A 27,869-nucleotide genomic window follows, 5' to 3' on the forward strand; every position below is an offset into this window, starting at 1 on the left:
CTTCATCCTTTCCTTTTCTTTCTCTATGACACTTTTTTTAGTCTTCCAAGAATGACTGTAAAATCTGCTACTGAAAATTTTCTAGGAGCAAAATGCACTCCTTTATAAAGCTGAAGTCTATTCTGAAAGGAAAGCCCAGGGCTTAATGCAATTTCTTTTTCATCAGTTGTGGTCTGGACAAAAGGTATCTTTTATTCTCCACATACTTTTTTCTTGCTGGTGTTTCTATTCATGCTCTTCAAATAAGTACCGTGCCACAGCACAAAGCTGTTATAAAATCCTGCATCTTTGCTCAGATTTCAGCAGCAGAAAATCTGCAGTCACAGAATACTATAGATGCTTGTTTTGTTCTACTTATTTCTGTGAAAGAACAAAGCAGTTACAACCAAACCCAGAACAGAAGGAAATTAAAAACTCCCTTCCCGTTGTGTGGAGTGGAAAGGAGGAGAACGAATATCCACAAACTCCAATGGGTTTCAGAGGGAACATGACCCCGATGCTAAACACAGAGGCTGAAGTTAAGATGATGCTGATGCTTCTCAGCCTCTGAGGGATGGAACCTGATTTCTCAGGGAGGTGGCCCAGGGCAGCTCTGGCCCCCGCAGCAGTCAGCAAGGATCAGCATGGGGTGCAGCAAAGTTGAGGACTGGCACACTGCATCACACTGTTTACAACTCCATCCTGCTGAAATCCTCTGTGGGCACAGTGTCTCCTGTATCCCAGTGAAAAACCAAGCATCCCACACTGGAGAGCTGTGGTCCTCCTGCTCTGTCCCCCTCTGCCCCACCCAAGGGCGACTCTTGTAAAGAGGACCACAGCAAAGGACAGCATGAAAACAAGGGTTGGCAGAGGCAAGGAAAACGAAGTGAAGCTGCTCATCCCTAGTACATTGTACTGGTAATTATGTGCAGGAGAACATTCAGTTACCACTTGGGTTTGTCCACGTGAAGCCAACTGCTGACCTAATGTAACGCCTCTGGCTGTACCAGCTAACAGCCTCCTGACTGTCCACAGGCTGGAAAGCAGCACCAGCTCCCCGCTGCCCCTCCTGCACGCTCCCTCTGCTCTACCAGCTCTCCTATCGTGCCAGTGAAAAAAAACATTAATTCACTGGGTGACACCACCTCTCGAGGCCTTTATCTTTAAGAGAGGGCCTTTAACAAAACGCAGGAGTATATCCAAGCGGTGTGGCAAGGTCACGGCTTTCCAGGTGAGATGGGCATTGTCAAAGAAGATTCAATGAGCTGTGCACATCCTCAACTCTTCAACCACCTTGTATCCTGCTGCTGTACAGTCTTTGACTAAAGGGACAAGCATTTTAGTATTTTGGTTTTGATTCTGAAGGTCTGCTGTTGAGTGGGTTACAATTCTCTAGTAATTCTTGGTATCAGTTAAACTTAGAACTAGTTTGAACTGCCACAAGTAAATCACATTAAAATCTGTAAGGGATGTCCCTCATCCTGCTGTAAAAAAAAAGCAAAAACCTTGAAGCCCACAAAGCTTATGAACCTGAATAGCCAGTGGTGTGCGCTGTGCCTATCGAATTTCTTGCATGTGATTAGTAACGTATTGATTCTATGTGACACATTTGCAAGGCACTTACAAGGGATGTTAATGTCAGACAGCAATCTCTGTGCTACAATAACCGGGCAGTGCCCCAGTGCAGGGAAGAGAAACAATAAAGTAGTCATTTAGTGACGCAAATGTGCAATAAAAGGTATTAATTCATTACTTAAAAATAATTTTTTCTTGTGGATAAGTAATTCCACCCTCACCTGTTTTTTCAACTAATTCTAAATTTAGTCTTAAATTTACTGAGTTTACCAACGCTAGTGTTCAGGGCTTCCTCATAATTGTAGACTACTGTACTTTTTCAGCATGTTTTCCAATTAAATAAAAGACAGATCCATGTATAAGATTACATGTTTTTGGAAAAACAAGCAGTTTTCCATATCCACTAATGGCTTTGATCAGCTTTGTAACCAGGCTGTTGCTGTACCTGCCTAGGCCACCTTCACACAGAGTTGTGTTTTTATTGCCTCTATCCATTCATCTTAACTTAATAACTGAGGACAGACTTCCATCCCACCTGTGGCAGCTGTTTAAACATGTCATACAGTACCTTATTGCCACAAATCCAGATCCCAACACCATCGGTGGAAGAGAACAATCTTTTCTTCTTCTTTGTTCCCGTGTCCCGTCTGCGTTACACCTGATTTTTTTTTTTTTTCTAGAATACGTTAATGGAAGGAAGAGTTGTGCAACACAGCACCGTGGGTGGAAAACAGCCAGCCAACTTGTACCAAGAAAACAGCTATTACACGCACGCACTCAGCAGCGTTAGCCCCATTACAGGGCTGTAAAGTCTAGAAGGTTACAAAGCCCTGAGGGCAGAGACATGAGCTCTACAGCTTACTAAAAGTGAGCTACTTTTGATTTCAGTCTTGACCTCTCTTCTTACTTACTTGCTGGCAGTAATTATCAGCAAAAATATGATTCAGTGACGGAAATGAGCTGTAGACTTTTAAGATGTGGAGCTAAGGTGGAACAATGACCCTTGCTACCAAACTATGGCACTCAGGTGACTACGGTGCTCGGCCAGGGTACCACTGACCACAGGCCTTCGGTCACCAGAGATCTGCTAAGCACCCTGAGGTTTAATTTACTGTTGTTGTTTTCTTTCCTTCAAGGAAAAAAATGGAACAGAAACTTAAAGCATGTGAAGCTTCACATAGGAAGTGAAATCGAAACTACTGCTATGGCAGAGCAAAACAGAGCACAGGGGGGTTCTGCAGAGGATATGCTAAAAGAAGAAGTGGCAAAGTTGATGAAAAAGCTCACAGAGAGCACAACTTTGCAAAACAGATCGGTGAACTGCAGACTTACACACATAAAAAGCAAAGCTGTGTAGACACTACAGTATTTATTTGCTTTCATGCAGCTGGTGCCAGGTGTTGGCTTGCAAGGCTGGACACTGGCATGTTTTGTTCAAACCCAGAACAGCCTTGGCTCGGTCTCCAGCTGCAGCTCCGTCCTCTGAGCTTCCACGGCCGGAGCCACTCACCGTGCTCCTGGAAGGCATTTCAGAAGGAATACCACTATGTCCTACGCGCCTCTCAATGGGCATTATTTCACAAAAAAAAATCACACATTTTTGATCACTATCCATCTGTTCTGAAGGTCTGAGTTGGAAGTAAAACCTTTGATATTGACCACTAAACCAATATGCTTCTAAATACCACCTGACTCAGGCCGATTCCCAGTCGGAGGTGTGTTTTCAGTTCACTTTTGCCACAGACCTCTGACATCAGCTTTCACATACACGTCAAGAGATAGGAGAACCAAACAGCACCAGAACAAATACTTCACTTCTCCAAGGAAACTAAAATATAAACCACTTCTGCATACCACAGTCTGCAAAGTGCAGAGCACACACCAACCACCAACAAAACCCTGATCCCACACACTACCTGGACAAAAGCCCCATCAAATTCCCACTGGAACTGCTACCTCCGAAAGGAGTTTCATAAGAGCAAGGCTGACTCCAATACAACAGAGTGTCTGCAGTCCTGCCTTTAGGGCAGTCTCAATCCCACAGGCTATAGGTACTTGCTTTTCCGTTGGCTTTTGCAGGTAAGCACCCCCAAATATAGCACGACAACATATGAACAGCGTGAGCATTTTTCTCCATCTCTTATCTTTTCAAACAAAGACCAGCTGATGGTTTTCATTGCAGGTTGCTTTTATAGTCCTAGCTTGACTACTGTAAACTTCACCTACTCCTGTTGACCAGTTCAGAGATGCGGTTCATAAAGCCAAGCAGCTGAGGATCCTCCTTCGTGCAATTTCATCTAAGCGAACGTGCTTATGCTAGATACCAATGTGGCACATTAACCTTCAATATCCAAAGCCGTTTTCATCCTGACTACAATTGTTTTTCGTGACTTTTTTTTTTTCGTGTGCAAAAGCTAACAGGTGGGAAACTGTTTGCAGTTCCACCATAAACGATGAGTACATGACAAACAGCTGAGATAGCCATAAAAACACTCCATATGTAAACTAAAGGTAGAAAGCGAGAGAACTTTCTTTGGTTTATTTTTCTGGATGTTTGTAAGGAAGTGACATGTACAAAACCTACATGAACTTCTGATAGTTTTGCAGAAGGAGAAACTTAGGTGACTTAAAGCCACATGTATTGCTTTAAATTCCTCATGTGAATATTATCTATTAAATTTGACTTGTAATTTATAGCTTGTGTACTACAGGAAGAGTGGAGGAGAAGGGACCTTCAACCCTACTAAGCAACAGTATCTGCTGCTACTATATCCCCTCTACATGGTACGACATCTTTTTCACACTTGAAAGAGCAACCCTCTATATCATTTAAGGAGGATTTGTAAGAGGAGAGAGAATTGACGTGGTTACAGAAGAGAGAGGGCAGCAATGACTAGAAAAAGTATATGAAAGCAAGTCTGTCCCGTTAAATCTTGAATTTAGAATCCTGCCTTGCATAACATGGGACGAAAAAGGCTTTTGGTTCCTCATATCTAGTCTTTCCTCAATCCACTATGGTAGCCCCATTTGTAAACTTTACTCTTGACAGAGCCTGATGGGAAATAAGGTGTTTGCATAAGCAATATACTTCTTGCTGATAAAGGAGAGATATGAAGAAAAAAATCACCTTATCTTAGCAGACTTGAAAGAGCAACTCTAAAACTATTCCCATATTTTTTTCCTAGCAATTGGGAGTTTCTTATATATTTTTTTAATAATAGCTAGATCATTGTTGAAAATTCCCTGGACTGATATGGTGAATCTCAGTGTGGTTTTGCTTTCTTTTGGCAGAATTAAAATAACATTATTCTGACAAAGGGTGGTTTTTTGGCTAGCATATGGGCCAACCCATGAAAATTTGCTACCCCATAGAGCTCGCAGACCCTCCTCTGTGTGTCCAGAGCTCTTTGGCAGACAGCTGCAGGGCTGGGAAGGCGTTTAGCTGAGGAGCAGATGCTCTGTGCAGCATTAACTCCCTCACGTGGTTACAGCTGCAGGAGGAAACCGGCACGTAAAGGCAGAGCAAGGGCAGCTGGTGACTCGCTAAATCCTAAATACTCCAAAGCTGTCTTCAAGGCTGATAGAGAATGGGATTTGTAACCAAAAGGGAAAAAAGTCATCTTTACTTTTTAAATACTTATTGTCCTGATAGAATTATGCATCAAACATTTCAACTGATAACTTCAATTGGCACTTCATGAAGATTTGAAGAGATCTCAAGTGAAATCCTGGTAGAATTCCAACAAATCTCAGAGATCCCCAAATTTCACCTACTAATCTCATCTGAGGTTACCGTTTACATCTTGATTTCGATCCCATGTGAGTAAAACCACTGTAACCTTGTCGACCTTCAGGAGGTCACTCCCATTCTATGCCAGTACGAATAAGTGTGACTCCAATGGGGAGTGAGGAGTTCACGACACACACAGCACCGCTGCTGAATCAGAACGGGAACTGCGTGTTAAACAGAACCATAAAATAATTCAGGTTAGAAGGGACTTCTGGAGGTCACGTAGCCCAGTTTCTTGCTCAAAGAAGGGCCAACATCAAAATCAGACTGGGGTTCTGATGGCCTTATCTGGTCAAGCTCTGAAGACCTCCAAAAGTGGAGGTCTTCATCCACTCCTCCATGCATTTTTTCATCCAAAATCTCTATGCAACCTGTCCCATTGCTTCACTCCTCTCAAGAGTGAGTATTTTTTCCGTATAACCAATTTGAATTTCCCCTATCAGACAAAGAAAGGAGATGAGGAGGAAAAGAGAGAAGAGGATTAACACAAAACAGCAAGACAATATAGAATGGAAGGCTCAATCTTGATATTCTGACACTGCACACATACAATACAAGCAGTTGGAAAGAAAAAGATACAGAGGGTGTGTGCGGTCAGTGACAAACAAGTAAGGCTCCAGGTTATGTACAAAATAAGCAACGGTCCCTGCTGGCAGTATATCAGACAATACTCATTTTATTGTCAGAGTAAAAACATATTCCTTGAAGAAAACCAAACAGAAAACCCTACTGAATATTACAACGCATGCCAAGCAATTATTGCTCTCCACAGTGTGTCCTGTGACTCACTGTGCCATAATAAATTGGCATATGGTGCTCATTCAGGGTATATAACTCACACATTTGCAATAGCTCTAAAGAGCTAATAGTTACTTGGACTGTAGTTACTTTTGGGAATTTTTAATTTCCCTACGGCAATGCAATAAATGTCATGCTTATTATTGTATTATTGTTATTTTTTTAAAAAATAATAATGTTTTTAGTGGCAAGCAAGTGTCATTAACGCCTGAAATCTCTTGTATGCTAGGGAAATCAATTCAGACAACCTCTGGCATGCAAAAGCACAAAAAGAATTGGTAAATACTACCTGTGGTCTTCTGGGTCCAGATTTGCCTGATGCCAAGAGCAATCAACTCCTTCTTGGCTGCAAAGGATAGGAGGCACTCAATACCTTGCAGAAGGCGCTCAGTACCTGGCAAAAAATCAAGCTTTCCATGTGCCAGCACCCCACGAAAGAGCAAACCTTGAAGCACGTATAACAGAAATGGTTTTCTTCCCTTATGAGGGAAGGCAACCTCCTAGAGAGACACAGAGCCAGCTCTCTACAAGGTACCGAACACGCTCCCTGCCTGGGAAAGGTGCACTTCATATGTTTACCCTTCTTAAAAAACAGCTCTAACCCTCTTATTGAAGGAGGAAAAACAAAACAAAACAAAACAAAGCGTCTGTCTTTCAGTGAGTCCACCCAAGAGCAGGAGTAGCCTGGAAATTCAGTTTTTATCATTAATAAGACATCAGAGATTCTTAAAAGCAGAGATCGAGCAGCAGAAGAAGAAACTGCATGCGATTACAAGAAAATTCTTCTCCTGTAATCAAGATTACTCAAATGAGCCTGGGCAACACCATGACCTGTGAGTACCACCAAGAGAACGTGGCTTCATAGAACACTGTGCTATGGACATGCTTTGGAGACACTTGTATACATTTAACACAAGTCCACTGAAGCCAGTGCTATTCGTTAGCAGAAGTGGATCAGTAAGATAGAAGTGGGCCACTGTGATTTTGCCCACGTAGGGACTCAGAGTCATAACAGAAGTGCCACAGATTTCAAGGTCAGCAGGACTGATTCCTGAAAAAGGAGTCTGCCTTTGATCCTGTTTACACAACAGAAAAATAGCAATGCTACTGGAATCAACAAAGCAACGCTGGAGTAAATCAGCTGAGAACTAGATCCTGAATTTGTATGTCTTTGCAGCTAATTTCACAGGTATTAAACAACACTAATGTCTCAAAATGTGACTTGGAAGAAAAAACATAAACAAACATCTCAGCCTACAGCTTTATTGCTCCCTGATCCCCAAGGAGGTAATTATTCCCTCGGTGATGTTCTGTACAGGCCAAATACAATGATTGCCAATACAAATATTTTGTTCCTGGGTTTTTGCTTTATAAAATGTAAATTTCGGCTCTGTGATCTCAGGTGTTTTCTTCAATGCTTAACGCAACACGTTCCAAATGGTGACCAGGGAACACGGCTAAGACCATAGCATGAACTGCAATGCTGTATAATGACCTGCTCTGCCTATTTCCTCACCTTCAATCTCCTGAACTGTTTAATTGTGTGGAAGAGAGTTGAAATCGTGCCTGAATCAAGACTGCCAGGGTCTGACCCGTGCTCTTCAACTGTTATTCTCTAGAGTCTTTGCTATTGCTCACCAAACATTCTCCATCTCCTCAGAAATATCTGTCATTTATTAACATGTTTGTTGCATCCAGCTCACTTACCTTCCTCAAGGGATGTACTCGAGAAAGTGCAAAAGTACATATAAATTAAGTAGAGCTCAGACCTTTCTCCAACGAAAAGTGGTATTCATCTTTACAGAAATGTCAATGTCTTCATTTCACCCACGGAGACAGAACCAGTGTTTAGGTAACAACCAGCTTCTCAATGCAAAGACCCTCCCTCCAGAGAAGGAAACGTTTCCTTTGTCCAGCTTCCATAAGCTCCTTCTCTTGTTGGTTAATTCATGACAAGTGTTAGCTAGATTTTCATTATAGGGTATTATTTGTAGCTGCTGTTTTCATGAAGCAGCCGTAATAAACAAGCAAGATTTATGTTCCTTTTTAAATTGCTTGAAATAAATAGGATTGTTAAATTTAGACTCTGAAAGAACCTACTGATTTCTCTATTATTTTTCTTTTAATAAATACAGAAGCTACAAAGCAATCTACTACCACTAATCAGACTTGGGCCAGAACAGCCTATAATATCCAAAATGTGTTTTAGATGAGGAAATAACCCAAGTTCTCCAAACAATCTTTTTAAAGTAAATGATGGTTCTGCTGAATTGTTTTAACAACTGCACTGCGTGTTATTCTACTCCAACCTAAACTCAGAAAGGACTTCTTTTTATTCCTATTCTGGTCTACATAGGTGCAAACAGGCACCCCGAATCTGGATCACGCTGATAAGCTCAATGGAAAACAGGACCAAAACTGAGATCCAGACCCAGATGAGATTTTTGCAGCTGACTTTCTAGCTTAATGATTTATACTGCATCCAACTGCCTGACCCATGTCAGGCATTTAAATACCAAACTCTGAGGTTGTGGTTTGCTCTCAGCTCTGCATCATTTACTTTTTCTACTCATTCCCCCTCAACCATAACTTGCTGTATTGACAGTCCAGATAAATATTTAAAATAAGTAAACACGATGCCCTGCCCAACCCAATTTGGCCATTTCACAGCTACTTCTGCATTTCAGAGCCTGATCCAACAAATCTGCTTCATGACAGCACTGAACTAACATCCTCTAAAATGCTTTTGACTCATAGGTGTTTTTTTTTTTCTGTTTGGTCAGTTTTATGATTCATCAGCCGTACAGTATTTTTTTTGGTGTGGGTACCACCATCCCAGCAGTCCAGGTTTCCTCAGTGCAATGAGAAAGACAAGATGAAATACCAGGGGCCATGGCAGAACTAAGCCTTAGTGGTTCTACAAGAGGGGACTGATGTCAAGCAGACATTCAGCTCACTATGATCTGCTGTGGGCAAGACCACATCGTGCCATGCATATAAGGGATACAGCTACAATATATTAACTGCATAAAGAGAAAAGGTACAAAATGAAGACAAGGAGAAGGCTAAACCTGTCAGTTTTTACATTATGAACTTTTATAACTAGAGGAAGGAAAAGTAAGGGAAAGTAAGCAAACAAGAATGATGGAGCTGGGGAAAGTCTGGAGTAATAAGCAGAAGACAGTTGTAACAGGTATCAAAATATAAAACTGTAAGTACTTTGCTCTATATACGATAAAACAGTAACGACTTTTACATAAATGATAAAATCCCAGGGCATTAAAATAAATACATAGGCATATTATCTTAAATAATTCTTCTATAAAATAAGTAAGTGGCATGCAATGGGATGGGGATTTAGTGCTAGAAACTATAAAGGACTACATCCCACAAGAGCAGTGACATTGCCTGACGAGCAGCTAGCTGAGAAGCTGTGAATCCAAGAAAGAGCTAAAGGTGATTGCGGGTAAGATTAGCCAAATATTACAGTTCCTCTGTGTGATGCTACTGAGTGATGCAGAAGAAAAGTCAAAAGCTAAGCTATTTCTGGATGTGTACATATGAAGGTATGCTATGGAAATCCACAGCATAATGCTATGTCAAAACAAACACAGTGGATATAGTATGAGCTGTTTAAGTCTCCACAGATTAGAAAGGAGACAGAAAAATTAAAGGAAATACACATAAGGACAATAAAAATGATCTAAGGAGAGAGAAAGAGAGCTAAATTAATATGGTCTATAAATGAGAAGACTCCTGGGCTGAGATCCAGCTATAAATACCTTCAAGGTAGTGTGTGTAGAGGAAGGTAATTAATCTAGCTCAAAAGATAGTAAAACAAGAAGCAATTGCTGGAATTCAGGAATGGAAAAATTCAGGATATACAATGAGAAAAAGTTATTTGAAGAGACACATCTGCTCAAGAGGGCAGACTCCCAAGGTGGCAGCCAAGGCACACTTACTATATGCAACCAAGAACAGGTTGAACAAGGGGCTCTGGGAAATGCTGCCATCACAGCTTTCTACAGTCCAAAAAGATCACCACAGAGCAACTTACTGATTTTTTCAGTCTCTTTCTTTATGGGTTATCTGAAAGACTACTCTTCTATTAAAAAACAAACAAACAAACAACAAACCATCACCCAAACCTATAAATCCATATAGTGACAACAGATCCACATCAGAGCTCAGAAACGGGGGTGTGCAGCACTCCGATGTGCAACGGAGGTAACAGCAAATCTCTCTAACTCTCTTCTGGCTATTCAGTGGTGTGTGCAATGTGAGCCTGCTGGGTGCCAGGCAGGACAGCGTCAGCAGGACAAAAACTGCTGACCCAACCAGCAGATTATTCTGAGTACCTCAACACTGAGGTCAAAGGCTGAAGTGGGGACTACCTCTTGTGACACTCGTGGTCTTCCCCAGCCTTGTGTTAAGAGATCCCGCACAAAAGCTTTCAATGTCACTGCATAAATTATGTACTTTGATTTATGATTAGCTGAAAATCAACGCTAGCAGTATTTAACAATCCTCAGGAGCTCTAAAATACACTTGCATTAAGAAAATAAAATAAAAATCTCAAAATATTTGCAACAGGCCTTACAATTTTCAGTGACAAATGGGTATACAAATGTGAGGAATATAAACCCCAAGTACCATCATACCCCCCCTTAAACATATCCCATCCCAACTGCACTCACCAATCGGGACTTCTGTCCCCTCCTCAATGTAGATGGGCAGTGGTGATTCCTCCATAGGATGAGGCACTGATGGAAAGTAATGAATTGTGGTAGTATTTGTCGCAAAGTGACTACAATAAGACGGTCCCTTTCTTATCATTACAACTACATATGGCTGGTTACTGTCACAAAGAGTCCTTTCTCAAAGTGGTCACCTCCTGACCCAGTGACCAGTTCAAGTCACAGTCCTCAGGGGTTAATCCCCACTGAGAGTTCACCGCCATAGGAGTCAACCCCCTCTGAACGGAGCCCGGGAAAAGTCCCTGTCCTGGATGCTTCACGATCCTGCCATTTCTCTATAGCCTTGCTATTCCCATCCCTGGAGTTTAACTCTCTTTTGGAAACTCACACAGCTGAAGAAGCCAAGGGGAGCCAATGCACAGACAGGCACAAATAGAGTTATCAAGTCAAAGTCGTAATATTTCATGCACAGAACCAGAAGAGAGAGGCTCTGATGCCCAAAGCTTGCCGTTAGCTGTTGAAAAGCTACAGCAGGTGATGGAAGGCTGCACCGTAAATGGCCCCTGGACCACAAACTTTTCATTACTCATTCATTTCGGAGTATATGTATCGGACTTAGGAAGCTCCCAATTATTTCTTTGTGAGATTGAAATCTGCAGACAAAACTCTTCAGATCTGCGCTGCACACTTACTCTGCAGTTTCCGGACACCATACAGTCACTGCTGTAGGGCCTGTCTGTTTGGGTTCTTCTCTATTTGGGAGCTGCTTCCCTCGGAGTTGGTTTTGTTGCGCTATTTCCCATTTAAAAACTTTGAGAAGCATGTGCTTCACAGGCTTTTCAAGAAGTTTGAATTTCCTACGCTAGAACAAAACAAGAATGAGCTACAAATGTTGAAAACGGTCATCATCAAAAGCCTTCCAGAATTTTTCCTTCTCTGTTACATTTTAAAAATGATGATGTACCTTTTCAAAGATACAAACTCTCAAGCTCGTCTCAGCTAGTACTCCAGCTGCAGAAAAAGAGGATTCTTTAATCCTTTGTGGAGTATCCTTCACTTACTACTGGCTTTTTCTTTTTTTCCTCATTATCTTATGATATCCATAAAACCAGCCAAAGAACACTTGTGGTTTAAAGCTACTACATAAGGCATCTTATGACGTTTCTGCTAGAAACACAACCAGAATAAAGAGTGTTTTCAACAGATGCATGACTAACAACGGGCTTAATATAAACCCGACACTGGTGCTTTGCATGACGCAAAGGGCTGCTGGTTCCCTGCCTTTACCCAAGCCCACCCCTCCGCTCACATGGAAGATGAAGGGGAAGCACAGGGGAGAGGAAGAGCAGAACACGGTTGCCTACAGAACTACCGTACAAGCCACAGAAATCATGGTCTACTGGGGCGCCTTGCGCAAGCCACTTTTATCTAGAAGCTGAACTAACATTCCAGCTCAACAATAGCAAAAAAACATTTGTTACCACACGGCGTTTTGCTACATATTAACCAGCGGTTGCTATGCAAGCATAATGGAGTGCTGCAATTCTGAGATATATGTTATTTTTTTTTTTTTAAATAAACGTTGACTTATGGGAAATCAGCCTGAGGTGAGCGCTCATGGGCTTGCCATGCCACTGGACACAGTACATGCTTGGAAGTTACGCAAAGCAGGCCCTGCATTGGGAACAATGCAGTTGTTTTCCTTGCTAAGTTAATTTTGCATTAAGGCAATGAGAGTCTTCATCTATGCAGCCTCTTAAAACATTTAATCAGATTTATTTACTAGGAAGAAATACCACCACAGAGCTTGCTACACTACTCAAGAGTCTTCCAATCTGAGATCTGCAAGCGAACCAGGTCACTAGATTGTGTGGAACAAAACTGTTGTATTTTTATGACATGCAGCTTTCTTTGTCCCATGAAGAATACTGTACTGGGCTCACCCAGACCGAGCAGTCAGTGCGGAGCCAGATGCTTTCACAAAACATTTGCAACAGTATTCACCACTGGCTGGTGGCATCTACTCTTATTTCAGTGGGTATCACCAGAGGTTGTAGAAAAGGCCTGAAATACCCATAGGCTATTTGAGGCCAAATACGCATATACACACTCTCTTACCCACACGTATACATGCACACGTGAGCACACATGCACGCAAACAAATGACTCTATAGGCAGAACTTGGATTTTGTAGGATCCAAGACAGAGCAGCTGACTCTTGTCACAAGGTTTGGGATTCAGGGACTCCGGGGTGCTAAAACAAGCTCTCACTTACACGTCTCCTCTGCTTTGGGCAAACCACTTCAATATTATCCCTCCAGGATTTACACACCAACTTTACAGGCATGCTGCTTAAAGGTCTGCAAAGTGCTTTGCAATGGTTTCTACATTCTGCAGCGATATGCACAGAAGAACTGCACAGATAGATTTAAGATAACAGTTGCTGAGCATTATTACCGTATAACTACAGCCTATTTTTACATGCTTTATACCTGGTTTCTACAAACAGATGGTAAATGTTCACTATTTGAACGTTTTAATGAGCTTTACAACCCTTTTGTAATTTCATAAACAAGCATAAATAACACTTACATGAAGAAGAGTCTCTGCTGAATGGATTTTCTCTTCCTGTTTGGAAAAGAGAAAAAGAGAAAAAGAAAAGGAAAAAAAATATTTTAAAGGGAAAAAATGGGTCTAACAAGATAAGTCAGACATGTTTCAATGTTATCATGCACAGTGTTTTCTGAATTTCATCAGTATGAACTTATATTTTGAAGAACCTCAAGACACTGAATGTAGTACAGATGCCAAAACAGGAGATCATTTCTCACCTGTTTCATTCTATGTAAAACATCACAGAAAATTTGACTTTATTTATCTCAAGAGCAAGGAGATCACACTGCAGCAATGAAATATAGTGCAAATGCCATGTGATCTGAAGCAAAAAAGGAAAAACTACATTCCAGCTCACTGATAACCCTGTGGCTCAAGGTATGGGTTGCCCTCCTACCTACAGGCAGCCTACCTACACCAACACCCTAAAGCAGGGCACTCCTGCTGCGTTTTGGCACAGTGTAATTGTTTTTCCATGCCAGTGCTCAAGCACTGACTGCCTTCAAACCCAGGTTGGGCAACCACAGCTGCGAAGGCGTTCTTCGAGGCTGTGGCCATATCGAGCGTCAGAGAACCACAACAGGAAAACCAGCAACTGCTAAAACGCATGGACCTTCCCAACAGCTCATGGGTCTTAACAGCCACCGTCCTGCAGCCATGTGCCACCCGCCCTGCTGCCTCCCACCTAAAGCTTGCTGGCTGGACGCAGATTTGATTCCTGCTCCCCTTCCACCAACCTAGCCACTGGGTTTGGTGGATGCTCTTGGAGTAGGATTTAGGGTCGGCACTGAGAGGCTTTTTGCTGGTGAGAATCTAGACACATTAAAAAAAAAAAAAAGAAAAAAAGAGACACTGATATAAATACAGAAGATGCTGTAGGACACTAGCCACAGCTTCAGAGTCACAGACTGGCAGCATGGTAGCCCTTCCAATGGCAGTTTTAGGGAAAAAAGAAGGACAATGAAGAGTGGCAGTGTCACTTAATTTCTACCTCATTATCTTGTATCAATATTAGCTACTCTGTAAGCAATTTAAAGGTATTGCCTAGAGTTTACACGCTCGGGCTGATACTCAGCTAGCACAAATCAATTAAATCCATGGCACTACAACAGCTGAGGATTTAAGTAAACATGCATGTATGGAAGAAATTCAACAAATATTAAATCATTGCATTTTCATCCTCACGCTTTTCTTCCAGGTGCCAAAGACTCAATCCTGCAAGAAGCCTCTCCCCTAGAGTGGCACTAGAATAAATGAGTTCTGTGTATGGAGCAGTTAGAGGACTGGATTCAGGATTCCTTTAAAAAACATAACCTTGATCCATTCTGGTCATGTAAATTAAGGTAGCAACGAGAGGAAGTCAAAGGCATTAATCCTACTGAGTAATCTATTCAAAGCTGCACTTCTTAAATGATCTACAATTTATTAGTATGACCGATCAAATAAGCACTATTTGCAAAAAGCTTTAACTACCACAGCTTTCCCATCCTTTTTTATGTGTTGTAATATGGTTATATTTAAAAGAAACAAAACAGCATAATCTTTTCAGAGTCATTTATCAGCACGATTAAAAGCCTGGGCAGGCACCACTGTAGAGACTCCCCTTGCTGGTGGAACTGGCAATATTGCTGTTGGGCACCAGGGCAACGCTGCCCCATTCTCCATTGGGGCAAAACTATAGGGCATTGGAAAACCAAGAAGGGACAAAATTAGAAAAATAGGGAGTTGCTGCTGAGTCTCGAGGTGCATTGATGAAAGTCCTGGGAGCATGACTGCCCGGGAAACATGGCAGCATGCTGAAAGGCTTGTGCCCGAGAGTCTCTTTGGAAAGACCCAGGACTTGGCTGGAAGCCACTAAGACATAGCTCAGTCTCAGTCAGGCAGAGTATTGATTTAAGGAAAACTCATTGAAATATTTGCAATGATTAGCTGTAAGACAAGATTCTCCCTGAGGCTTTACAAACAGACCCGTGCTCAGTCATGGGAGGTTTCCCAAGCATTGTGCAGCAAGAGGAAAAATATGATGAGATTTTAGATGGACTTCCATGACAATGTTGCCCCTCTTTTCATATGGCATTTCACACAGACTGAAGCCTCCTGCCACAGCCCCAACATTTCACTTCTGACATTTAAGAAACCTCCAGGCAACCCACCCAAAAGCTACAAATTAGTGACTACCAACAAAGAGTTATATGCCAAATTTTGCTCCTGGTTATAGCAAAGTAAAATAAAATAAAAATCGGTAGCATTTGAAGCATTCCAAATTTCTACTGGATTCTAGACCAATAGCCCTAAACAAACAAACCAACCCACCCTGGATTCTGATCTGGCACCCCCAAGCATGCAACCACGTTCTCAGTACCTCCAAATATCACAGGGCCACCTGCGATCTCTTGCCTTTTGCAAAGTATGACAGAAAATAACCCCACCGCCGCACGGTAAAAGCAGCAGGTTAATAAATTACAGCAAGAAGCGGCCTTTCCTCTCTCGGCCCGCCCCAGGCTGGGGGTCCGGGTCCCGCCCCACCCGCGGGGCACCTCTGGGACCCCACGGAGAGGGGAAGGTGTCTGTCGCCCTCCAGTGGGTGCAGCCTCGAACCAGTCCAAACCGTGAAAGGGGTGGGATGGGGAAGGAACAGAGAAGGTGAGACGCAAGCAAATACCAAGAAGAGAAAGAAAAAAAAATTTAAAAAAGACGCAAAGCAGAGAAGAGACAGTTGAAGAGGAAACATGAAGATGCTATCTCTGAAAGTGCTAAAAATAAAGTTTCCAGTGTCGGTCTAACCAGGGCAACAAAGACATCCTCCTGCCACGCTCGTGCTTCAGCCTCGACTTACTCCGGGCGAGGGACCCGGTCACGCCGCTGGCTGCCTCCACCGCTCACACGTTTTGCTTTAAAAAGACCAAACAACCTTCAGGGGAATCTTTCTGCAATACTCATGAAAAGCAGTCAGCTCGTCCAAACGCTGACCCAGAGGTACACACCCGGCTGTCAAAAACCATCAGGGTTTTCCCCAAAGCCTCGCCCCTCCGAATTCCACAGCAGCAGGTTTTAACGGGCTGATTTACCCTCAAATCTAAAGCCATAAAATCTAAACCGGTAGCAACTGTCATCTGAGCCCCGAATTACACAGCCAATGATATGTCCCCCGATCAGGGCTGCCTCACATTTTGCTAGTCCAAAACTCAAAACATTTTGACATGCAAGCAATAAAAAAAAAAATTGCAGTTACCAAAATAGCACTATCAACGTAACCACCTCCTCTCGGCACATTTTCTTAATGCCTTTCCCAATACGGTTAAAAAAGTGAGAACTAACCAAAAAACTCCATCTTTACACCTTGGCACAAACTGTGCTGGAATTTGTGTTTATCTGGATCCTCCCTCACTACTTTTTTTCATCCGTGCTTTCCTTTAAACGTAGCTCTTATTAAGCACCAGAAATCAGCTTTCACAATTTCTAAATACAAAGTTTTGCCACTCTCGGAGCCGCCAAAGGCAAACACCACTTGCCTTCTGTTTCAGAAATAACACATACTCCACACACTTCCTCGCCTGCGTGAAATAAATTCTCCCATGTTCTATACGAAACCCTTGCAAGTCCTCCCACATGCCGCCTGTTACAGCACCAGCCAGAGATGGACATGGATTATCTGAAAGCCAGCAGGTGAATTTGGGATCCAAGTTACCCTGAGACGAACCCAGAATTACCACCCCTTCGCACCACGCTGAGCTCGTTGACCTGCCTTGTGCACTCCCTGCGTTTCATTTCCAAGCCCCAATCACAACTTTGATTTCAACATGCCAAGAATCAACGAAATAAAAAGAAAATGAGCAGAAAAAAAAAAAAAAAGCAGCAGCGGTATTACCCACCAGGTAGGCCCATTAGCATCAGCTGTAGCATTGCCTGTACCAGCCTCTTCACTTGAGGTTAGCGCACGGCAGCCACAAAAAATACAGCTGGGAGGGGAGGCGAGAGAAAAGGGCAAAAATAGCCGGAGAGAGCAGCGTGCTCCGCAGCCGGGCTGGAGGGCCGCCAGCCGAGTGGGGAATTGCTGCAAACTGTTATCGCGAAAAAAAGTTAACGCAAGGAAGGGGGGGGGTTAGAAAATAACCGCGGGGGGGAGGAAAAAGCCCGCAGGAGTAAGGAGACAGCTGGGGGGGGGGGGGAAGAAAGAAAAAGAAAAAATAAATAAACGGCGGGGGGGAAGGGAAAGCGCCCCCGGGGGCACCCCGAGGCGGCGCGGACAAAGGGAGGTCGACGCCGCCGCCCCGGTCTCAGCCCGGCCGGTTCGGTTCGGCTCCGCGGGGCGCGGAGCGGCCGCCCTTTGTTCGCCACAGCAGCAAGGGGCGACCCGCGCCTCTCTGCGCCAGACCCCCGGAGCAGGAGCAGGAGCAGGAGCAGCAAGAGGAGCAGGAGCAGGAGCAGCAGCAGCAGCCCCACCGCCCGCCCGCCCGGGACGCGCCGGTACCTGCGTCCGCTGGCCGCGGTGCCTGCGCGCCGCTGCGCCCCTGCGGCGGTGCGGCGCGTCCGGCGGAGCGGTGCGGCGCGACTAACAGCGCCGAGCGAGAGGAAACGGTAATTTATAAGCGCTTTCTTCCTGACCTCTCGTGTCTGTTGTCTAATGAGGGAGCTTTGAGCATCACCCATCCTGCTGAGTGGAAAAACACCGGCACGGCCTCTTCTTTGCTGGGGAGGGGGGAGCCTAAAGGAAGGGGTGTGGGGGAGGAGGGGCCATGCCGCAGACGCGGCGGTGGAGCGGGCTCCAGGCGGCCGCGGGGCGGCGGCGCCCGCCGCCGGGGTAGGGGGGGGCCACGGCGGGCCGCCCGCCTTCCCCCGCGGGGAGCGGGGCCGCCCCCGAGCCGGCCCGACGGGAGCCGGCCCCGCGGCTGCGGGGGCGGGGAGGGGAGGGGAAGGGGAGCGGAGGGTTGGGTGGGTGCCTGCTGCGGCTCTCCTCTCTTTATTTTGTATCTTTGTAAATTTATTTTTAATTATTTTTTTTGTCTGTACACAAAGAGCGCCCTTCTCGCAGACAAAGCATCCCACGGCGTTGTCACCAGCGCCGCTCGTCCCTGCGCCCGGGCCCTGGCTTTGCTCCTCCGCGGCTACTTTTCCCCCAGGGAAGGTGGCGAGGGCTCGGGCTCTGGATCCGGTGTCGCTTAGCCAGGCTTTTGGGGCAGTTGGTGTCGGCAACAGGCTCCTGCTGGAGGAAACACAAGGGAGCGTGGCCTGACAGGTGCCTGGGAAACCGGCATCTCTCAGCTCTTCTCTGGCTGCTCCCAGAAGAGCAGTCCCCGGCACCCATCAGCCCTGCTCCTAGCTGGAGAACAAAGTAAGGCCGGGGCGATGGGCTGGAGAAGTGAGCAGGGCGACGTTTTGTCCTGCTTCGGGTTTCATTGCACTGGAAGCTGGTGCTTTTCTCCTGCAGGCGAACGGGTGTATGACTCAAACATGTCTTTGCTCTCCTACCCACATCTCCTCCAGTTCTGTTAATGAAAGGCTACAGCGGCATACAGACTCGCTGGGCATTTTCATATACCCCCTGCTGAAGACTTAGTAAGATCCTCTGTACTGCAACACACCGTTTGCACTGTGGGGGCAGAGAAGTGGGGAAAAGCAGATTTGAGGCCGTCTGTGTTTCACAGAAGGCCCGTGGTGCTAACCTTGAGCTGGGAACAGCAGAGATGTACCAAAGAAGAGCCAACAGTCCCCACAGCCCTGCTCTCCCAGATATAAGACCCTACCTTCCTACACCACAAACTAGGATGGCAGTCACTGGGCAACACATCTTTGGAGCCCATCACATATGCGTAGGCTGCCAGGGGATCAAATTCCATCACAGCACCCTCCAGGGAGGTCTCGAGAAAAGGCTGATTTCCTCGGCTGGTTCATGCAAAAGCACAGAGCTGCACCCATTCTGCACACTCCTTGCTGGCAGTCCAGAATCCTAAGTACAGTGTGCCGCGGTCACACAAGCCATTTTCCCTGACTCCAGTGCACTGTGATTTTTCCAGTACGTGAGCTGATTTGCAAAGTGAATAGGTTTTTAACTGAAATCCAGATACAGGTATAGGATCTATGCAGCTAATCGATGACATATCTTCACTAAACAGCATGATTTAAGCTAATAACATGATGTAGTGCATGCTGCCACCTACGTCTTCTGATTCGGGTTTCTTGTGTACTGCAGCTTCAGATTCGTAAGCATCCTTCGCTGAAGGCAGTTAGTGTTTTGTGTGACTCCACGAGGGACCACAAACACAGGTGGCTGTGGCCGCACTAGGGAACGAAGCAAAGCGTTTCTCACCAGCGCAGCCACTTGTTCAGCTGCAGTGAGGATGCCTCCGTGCAGATTAGGAACCAGCAGTCACATCGGTGAAACGTAAGTAGTGGCTGGAGCCTCGTCTGTGTGAAGGATCCTGCCAGCACAGCTGTACCACTGACAGCAGTGGAATATTTTGCTCAAGTTCTCTAGAGGAATCAAAGCCTGTATTTTCTGTCTCTGGCTCGCTCTTGTTCTGTTGCTCCTCGCTCACTAAAAGAAGAGTCAGCTACACAAAGCACATGGTTGCTCTCTCTGTTTGGGAAAAAAAGACAACCACAAAAACATTTGGGGTAAAAAGCCAACAGCCAAAGCTGTTTTGAAGCCAGAGGCATGTAAACAGTACCTGGAACTAAGTGGAATAATAATAATAATTAGTCCTTTTGTGTCATAAATATGTGCATCGCTGTCTGCTGTTTCATTATGAGGCAGCACAACTTCTGAGAATGTGCCCAATGAATGTTTGGGGGAACTGCCTTCAGCTGCAGCAGCGGACGGCAGCACTAATGCCTCTGGCTCCTCCGGCTTTCTTACGTAACCAAAATCACAAGTTAGCGCCCAAATTACAAAGCATAAGCATGTGTATAATATTAAGCATATAAATGGTGTCTGAAATTACTATCCTTTTCCTGTAGCTCTGGCTTTAATCTATTATTATTTTTCACTTCTGCAGTTCTGTTGATTTCAATGTGCTCTGGTGCCATTCATAGCGTAATCAAGCCTAACCCCTTAAAAACCCTACCGTGAAGGCAGCAACCCAAACTTAACTAAGACAGGCCAATATCACTCTGGTTACATGTAGGTGTAGTGCAAATGACACTTGTATACCAGATCTTGATTCTATCCGGTATTAACATGCTATAGAAAGCAGAATAAAATTTCTCCTGGCTGCTTTGCAGACCAGGCAGAGCGGCAGGTTTTTGCACCCCAGCCCAAGGCAGGGCTTAGCAATCACCTTCCTTTGTGCTTTCTCTCTTTCTTAGAGACTATTTTCGCCGTTAATGTGCTGAGCTGCTTTCTGGAATTTTAAGGTGTTGGGTGCTGATACAGTGAGTGCCTCTTGTGTCTGTTTAATCCAATAACATAACTCTTTTTTAATCTCCACGTCTGGGTCACAGGGTTTAAAAAAAACACGGGGCCAAATCCCCAGCTTGGCTACAACGTGTGGAAATCTACTGAGAAGGCACGAAAGTCAGAAGAGATTTTGCTGTGTTTGCACCCTGTAAAAGTGGTCTCAAGGGGCTGGGATGCGAGTGCCTAATTTCGCAGATGGATGCATATTAACACAAGCGTATGGCAGAGGTAGATCAAATTTCTATCAGGTGAGGTGGAGGGAGGGAAGGAGGGATATCACACCAGGATCTAAAATATGCTCATCAGCAAATTCTCATTTGATTTAAAATTGACATGGATTTAGTATTTCTTCCTTTTTCAGGAGAAAAACTTGTTTCTTTTCAATGTGTGGCTGCTGAAGGGAACATGATGTTTCATGGACTCAGGACCAAGACAGGGCAAGAACAAGAAGTCTTGCAGGGATTGGGAAGATTTTACTTATAAACATTTAAATAAAAAAGGGCAAAATTTATCCAGGCACAAAGTCTGGCAGAAACCTAGAGGACAAGTGGACAGCACTGTCTGTAAGGAAGGGTATAAGCAAGAACGACAGAAAGGTGCTCTGAGTAAGTCCACCACATTATTGATTCTCCAAACACAAATTTCTTATACAAAGCTGTATGGAGGCAACCTTGGGGTTCCCCTCTATGGCAAAAGATCCTGAGCTTTAAAAAGGGTGGCAGATTTTGTGAGAGATTTGTACATCATGCAGTGACTCTGGATTGCAGATGTTAAGCATTACTAAACCAGGGTACAGAATTGTTGCTATTGCTATTACATACCAGGATATCTCACTAATCCACGCAATCCACTAAGTTGATGTAGTTCTAGTCTGTGTTTATTTTAGATGAAATTATGGCCTGGACAGTTAATTTTTCTTAGTTTATCCATTTAATAATATATAAATAGGATATCAAACAGAAATCAAAACATGAGCTGTGTTTTTGGTACAATCCCCATCATGTGAACCTGTGGGTGATGGAGCCACGTACCCAGTTTACAAGTCAAACACAAAGACCACTAAACCCACAGGTATTCTTGAAAAGTAGCCCCATTGGCTTTAAATTCTATGAAGAATTTGATTTTAATGCTATGAGTGGCCTATTTTGCTTATATTTGAGACTGCCTAGCTGTTACGAGATTGCCTCCACTGGTCCTTTCCTTACATCAAGCTAATTGCATATTAGCTCGAGGCACTTGGCAAGTCTGAAAGGATGGAGCCGGTCCTTTCTGAACACCAGTCAAGTTTAGAAATGCCTGTGCCTTTACAGGGGCTGATTCCTAAAGTGAGGGGCGAACCCAGAGGAACTGAACAGCCTGGAACCAAAGTGGTCGCACTGGCTTTTGGAAGAAGTGAAGTGTTCCAAGTTAACTGACAGTCAGCTACCTGGAACTAAAACACTCTCATATATCAAAGGTTTTCACTGGGATTGTCAAGAACTCCTGAGCAATTTAAAGTCCTTGAAAGGAATGTACTATAGAATGAAAAATATAGGCATTATTAAAGAATGTCTCCAAACTGAAAGCCAGCCAGTGTCATAAAAATGAGCTAAAAAACAATAACAGGTACTCTGTCTCCTGCTGGATGCTGTATGAACCGTATGTTTTGCATTTTTGAAGTCACTTCTAAAGCAGTGGTTTTTTCTTCACTGTTGCTATTGGGAAAAACAGTAAAAGAACTATGCATAAATGAGGTTGAAGTAGTCTAATTAAGAAAATAAACAACGTGCTTTCATCTTCAATTCCTATCCAGTCATTCGGGATCCAACTTTTTAAAAAAATAGATAAAAACTCAGAAAGGGTTTTGAAGAGTGACTGTTTCCCTTTAAGATTAATGATAAACATACTTGTGTATTCAAGGGAGAATAGATCCAGTGTTATGTAACAGGATAAAGAAACAAAATCCTTTTTCCTTAAATGAAAATAGCCAGGATGCGTGTGGATTTTAGTCAATCAGTGAAAATTCAGGGAACCCATTTTCTTTCACAACTGCATTCCATGTGCTAAAACTGACCTCTTGTAACTTTTAAACAGAATCTCAACAATTAAAGACAAAAAAGATTTGCTTATTCTGTTTGACCACGCTTTGCCAATGGAGGATTGTTCCCCAAGGAGAATTCTCCAACACTGTGGAGAATTTTGTCCTGTGCAAAAACTCCAAATTCGTGCTCATCTTTTTATTTTATGTGACATTAGTAAATCCCATTATTGCACTTCCCAGTTTTTTTTTGTTTTTAATCAGCTTACCTAGTACTAGATGTATGGTAACTTATCTTTTAATCATTTTTTGCCTGAACTAACTATTACATAACAGTTCTTATCAAATCTTGCAACGCCTGCCTAAATTTGCCAAAAATGGGACGAGATCTACAGGTATTTTCTGGATATATCTAAATGTTGGGTTTTTTTTTAATGTTGACATTGTTCTTTGCTGGCTCAGTCATATAAAATCTGGAAAAAAAAAACACGAAATAAAATAATTTTCTACCATGTAACATCCATTTTCCACCTCTATGTTTTACAAGAGCACTCATACCAAAAGTTCTGCATCAAAATTTGATACATGAAGTTCCTCTTTATCACATGTAATCAGTTTTCCAAAAGAAGGCAACCGACACTATTAATAACCAAGATACAAGCCCTGAAAAGGCTAAGTTTCTGAGTGTACTTGCTGAAAAAAAAGAAAAAAAGTCATCTTGATCTAATTCTGGGGTCATTATTTGACACCATGCAGAACAGGTCGAGATTTGCATAGAAAGGCACTGCTGAGTTAAGGTGATACTCACTCTTGCATGAAGGAAGCACACATGCTTCGCTGAGCTACCTGGAGCTTTGTCCACAGACCAAAGTAAATCATGTTTATGTTCACATGTCTTTGCACATGTCCACGCTTAACGTTTCCAGTCCTGAAAGTAAAGCTTCAAGTTTAAGTGACGTTCCCCCAGTGGAGTAAGTCCTCTCTTAGCGCTACTCAAGTAGCACAAGGTGTGCTTGGAGATGATGCACATTTCCAACATGCCTCTTTTCCTGCTAATAACATACCCACCATGCTACAGCTAAATATTCTGCTGCTGCATGGCCTGCAGAGAGATTTCCTTGGCCTCGTGAGCAGAGCAGCTCCTGCAGAGCTGAGATGGTTACACGGGCACTGCAAAGGTGATATGAAAGGCAAGAAGCCATAGGAGGACGTAGGCTAGCAAAGCCGCCCTTTGTGGAGGCTAGGAGATGGGGAGGAAGTTGTGGCAGACCCACTCTGAAAGCAAGGTCAGGAGGGTCTGAGGCTGCTGTGTGGAACCGTTTCCATTTCCATTTGGAGCTGGTCACCGAGCTGGGCAGGCTTGGCCTGACCACATCCCAGGTGACAGCAGGCATTGCAATGGAAAATAGTCCAGAAATTTAGGGTGGTGAGCTCACCAATGTAGTCGAGCCCTCTCGACTTACGTGACTGATCCAGACAAGTCGATAGATTAAACTCACTGAAGAGGAAGAGCGATCACTCGAGTGAATTCATACGTGCTTGTATTTCTTTTTATTTGCTTATGGGTCCCTCTGCTCCCTTCCCTCTCAAAGCGATGGTGAAACACTTATGAAGAGTGTATAAAAAAAATGATTTTAAAGTATCTAGTTTATTCTGACAAATTACATTGGCAAGTGCAGGCAAACACTAAGAGAAAATACCATAAGAAACAAAACCATTCCCAAACGCATGCTTTTACCAGCTCAGACAGATAGAGTTTCTAGCTAGGTGAATTAATGCACTGCAAGCAGAGAGAGAAAGGGCATTAAATGCTTGAGCATCCAGAAAAAATAGAAAGTTTCATATAAACCCTGCAAGCTATCCAGTAACTGCTCATCCAGTTACATGATTTTAATTAAAAAAACTGGAAAGCAAACATGTAATATAAAGTTAAAAACACAGCACTTCAGTTTTCCGGACTACTGGTCCAAATGCAAAACAAATTACTGGCATCTGGTGGCCATGGGAGCTTCGCTTTTAACCGGCAGCGCGACGTAACCGTACTACCCAGTGATGATGGTCAGACAGCTCCTGGCACGTCCATGCCCACTGTCCTTGGCACAGCCTGGGCACAAACGCTTTAAGCATTGCCCGCGTGCTCCAAGGAGGATGCCTTGGCTTTCACCTCTGCGGCAGCACGTCGCTCCGTAGGGCTGCGATGTCACCAAGGAGAGGACAGCGGCTTGCAGGCTTGGGTGACCTTGAGCCTCCCTAAGCAGTTACCTTTTCTGGGCCTTTGGCATGCTCTCAAGTGATCTTTCAGCCAGAATCTCCGCTGCCTAAAATAAATTCAGCAATATTCCCTGCGGCATCCCTGCACTTCTCTTTCAGGATCCCTGACTCTTATCTCCCGACCTGGGCAGATGCAGGTTTTGGAAAGTTTACCCGGGTGCTTCCTGGGCAGCGAGCTTCTGACCTGGCCCGAGGCCAGGGTGACTCACTTAGTATTGTTATGAGGAAAAGCAGAATTTTAGGGAGTTTTCTTGCCTGTCCCTATGTGCTAATGGTGTGTATCTGCTGCGTTGTTTAGAAGTGGCCTTGACAACGGTATTTTTACAAGGTGTTTTCTCCTTACCTCGTGAAAGACTGACCCATTTAAGAAGAAGAGAAGCTGGAACGAGGGGGTTTTGTCCTCTGACCTTTTTCAAGATTTCAGCATGGGGCCTGCAGCAGAAGGGGCTGGCCGTGAGACAGAGCTGCGAGGCAGCACACCCCGGCAGCCACACAGCTCTGGAGCAAGCAAACACAAATGCTAAGGAGAAAAAATTCCCTAAACACCCATGTGCTGGCAGCCTCACGCTGCTCGGCCAATGCACACAAACGCATTGTGTTCCCAGCCTTCATCTTGAAGGCCCAGCATACCGCCATGGAGTCCCTCCTCTGTATAAGCCCAGACAGCAGTAAGGAGAGTTGACAGGACTGACGGATACAACCCAGGATTTGGGAGCAGCCACCACTTTGTGTTTGGCTTCTTACTGCTTTTAGAAATACTTCTCTTTCCAAAAACTGAGTTATTTACCGTTCCTTAAAAAAATGACATCTGATCTTCCCTTCAGATGTGGTTAATAAAATTTGCTAACAGTTTATTTAAAATGCCCAGCTAAGCAAAGTGGCATGTGATCACAAAGCTGCATTAACCTAAAGCAATACACAACATGAGCTCGTAAAGCCGCCCTCAAGCTACCCAGGACTCTCCCAGTTGCCTTGGGCTCAGGTTTGTGGGGTGCACAGGAGCCCCTTCGCCCCACTCGGCCCTACAGCCATTATGTCAAACACAACGCAAACCGGTAACGATGGGGGTCGGTGTCCCTGAGATCCACCAACACAGGAGATGGCATCGGGACCCTTCCAGTCTGGCAACTACACATTCAGCTAGGACTGCCCCATAACGGGCATGTTTTCCCTATCAGGTACCCAGTACTGGTCCTGTGAATCAAGAAAGCGAGAGGTGTTGCATCCTTGCAGAGAGCTGCTGGTCTCTCCCAGCCAGAGCAATCCTGCTTTGCTGTCTCTACACGAGAGGACATGGAGAAGGGAGGTGGGGAAATGGGCTCAGCACAAAGCACTAGAAATCCAGCCTTGCACCTCTAAATCTGTTTGGCCAGTGCTAGTCAGCTTTGATTTGTATTAAAGCCCAATTGTATCACTTGCTGATTGTTAAATGGGCCACAGACGGTTAATATTTTGTGCATAGTTGGTCACAGGCTGCCGTAGCACTGCGCAATTATCTCTTACTGTCTGTGTTGGCCAAAGACTTGAAGTTTTCTTGTTTTTACTCCTTTGTGTTCACCTGTCGGGCTCGTTAAGTTCATGGAGAGAAGTGTGAAAACTTGTCCCCAGGCTCCTGCATTTCCTTGGGAAGCACATTCCAGTGAACCACGGAGCAGCCAAAGCAAGTTCTGGGTGTCCTCAGTGCTCACAAAGACACGACTCTTGGTCCTGTTGCCCTGCAGCGGGTGCTGGCAGGGAGGACACTGGTGGCACAGTGGGGAGATCTGGTGGAGGAGCTGCATGGCCAGGCTGGGATGCAGCAGCGACTGGGTGTCACCTGGAGCAGTGAGGCCCTGGCACTGCCCGACGACAGAGCTGAATAAATCGCTGTGCAGAGGCACACAGCGGAGGGTGTGGGGGACCCCTGGGAGCTTTTCCATTCAGTTCTCCCGGAGGTCCTGGGAAGCCATGTGGAGGGGGGTATGGCATTTATGGAGGCACATCCACTGGTCTGCTGGAGCTCAGGGCATGGACATCATCTCCAGTCGGAGCAACAGACACTGCCACATGCCCATTCCACCTGGCTTAAACTCAGGTTTTCCCCTCAAGCTGAATTCATGCCACTCTGGAGTTCTTGGCAGCTTTGCAAATGCTGCTGCCTGAATTTCACTTCCCCACTGGGAGACTAAGCTCCCAGTTCTCCCAGTAAGATACAGGCTTGCATCCAGGTCATATTTCTGCTGTTCTCCACCAGCATCACATCTGTTTGCTCCAAACATGAAGATATTTTTATAAGAGCAAAAGCATGAATTATTTCAAACTTGCCTCAGGATGAAATTTCAAGGGTACTGCAGAGACTGTTTCCACAACAAAATGGGAGCTCTTCTCCTGAACTGTTCATGTTACTTTCATGAATGCTCAAAAAGAGGCTGGCTTTTTAAAAATGTCAGCAGATACCTGGAATGGGAATTTGTTTCCATAAATCCTTTGGAAGCTGCTGTTGTTGTTGTTGATGTTGTTGTCTAATCTGATCGAAAGTTCAATTTGGCAATTTTTATTAGACCTTGCTTTTAGGTATAGGCAATTAGCTCGACAAAGTATCAGATAGGATCTCTGCTGTGTTTGCAACACCTGTTGCTCTGATTCCTACCTGGTGAAAAATGGCTTTGGAGGCGCACAGCCACGTCTTTGTAGCTGTTTTCATCACATTTCTGACAGAGCTCCACCCTGCTTTCCCCATTTGTCCTTTGTTTT

The 27,869-nt window shown here is 44.4% G+C and overlaps 1 protein-coding gene and 1 long non-coding RNA gene across 3 annotated transcripts in view; one reads left to right on the forward strand and one right to left on the reverse strand.

Moving 5' to 3' along the window:
- Positions 1–17,481, reverse strand: part of SLC6A6 (solute carrier family 6 member 6) — a 52,507-nt gene extending 35,026 nt beyond the window's left edge. The window contains 4 exon segments of the mRNA XM_086619225.1: positions 6,432–6,488; positions 10,840–10,905; positions 13,432–13,467; positions 17,325–17,481. Of these exon segments, the coding sequence (XP_086475351.1) occupies positions 6,432–6,488; positions 10,840–10,905; positions 13,432–13,467; positions 17,325–17,355 (190 nt within the window). The 5' untranslated portion in view covers positions 17,356–17,481.
- A 926-nt stretch (positions 17,482–18,407) lies between these two features.
- Positions 18,408–23,382, forward strand: LOC147527975 (uncharacterized). 2 transcript variants are annotated; one of them, XR_015222485.1, is made up of 2 exons: positions 18,408–21,096; positions 21,210–23,382. It is a non-coding gene; the product is annotated as an uncharacterized LOC147527975 (long non-coding RNA). The 2 variants fall into 2 exon arrangements; XR_015222484.1 differs by having other exon boundaries at positions 18,408–21,076.
- The last annotated feature ends 4,487 nt before the right edge of the window (positions 23,383–27,869 follow it).

This window comes from Tauraco erythrolophus, chromosome 12, assembly GCF_009769465.1.
Source record: "Tauraco erythrolophus isolate bTauEry1 chromosome 12, bTauEry1.pri, whole genome shotgun sequence".
In the NCBI taxonomy this organism is placed as follows: domain Eukaryota; kingdom Metazoa; phylum Chordata; class Aves; order Musophagiformes; family Musophagidae; genus Tauraco; species Tauraco erythrolophus.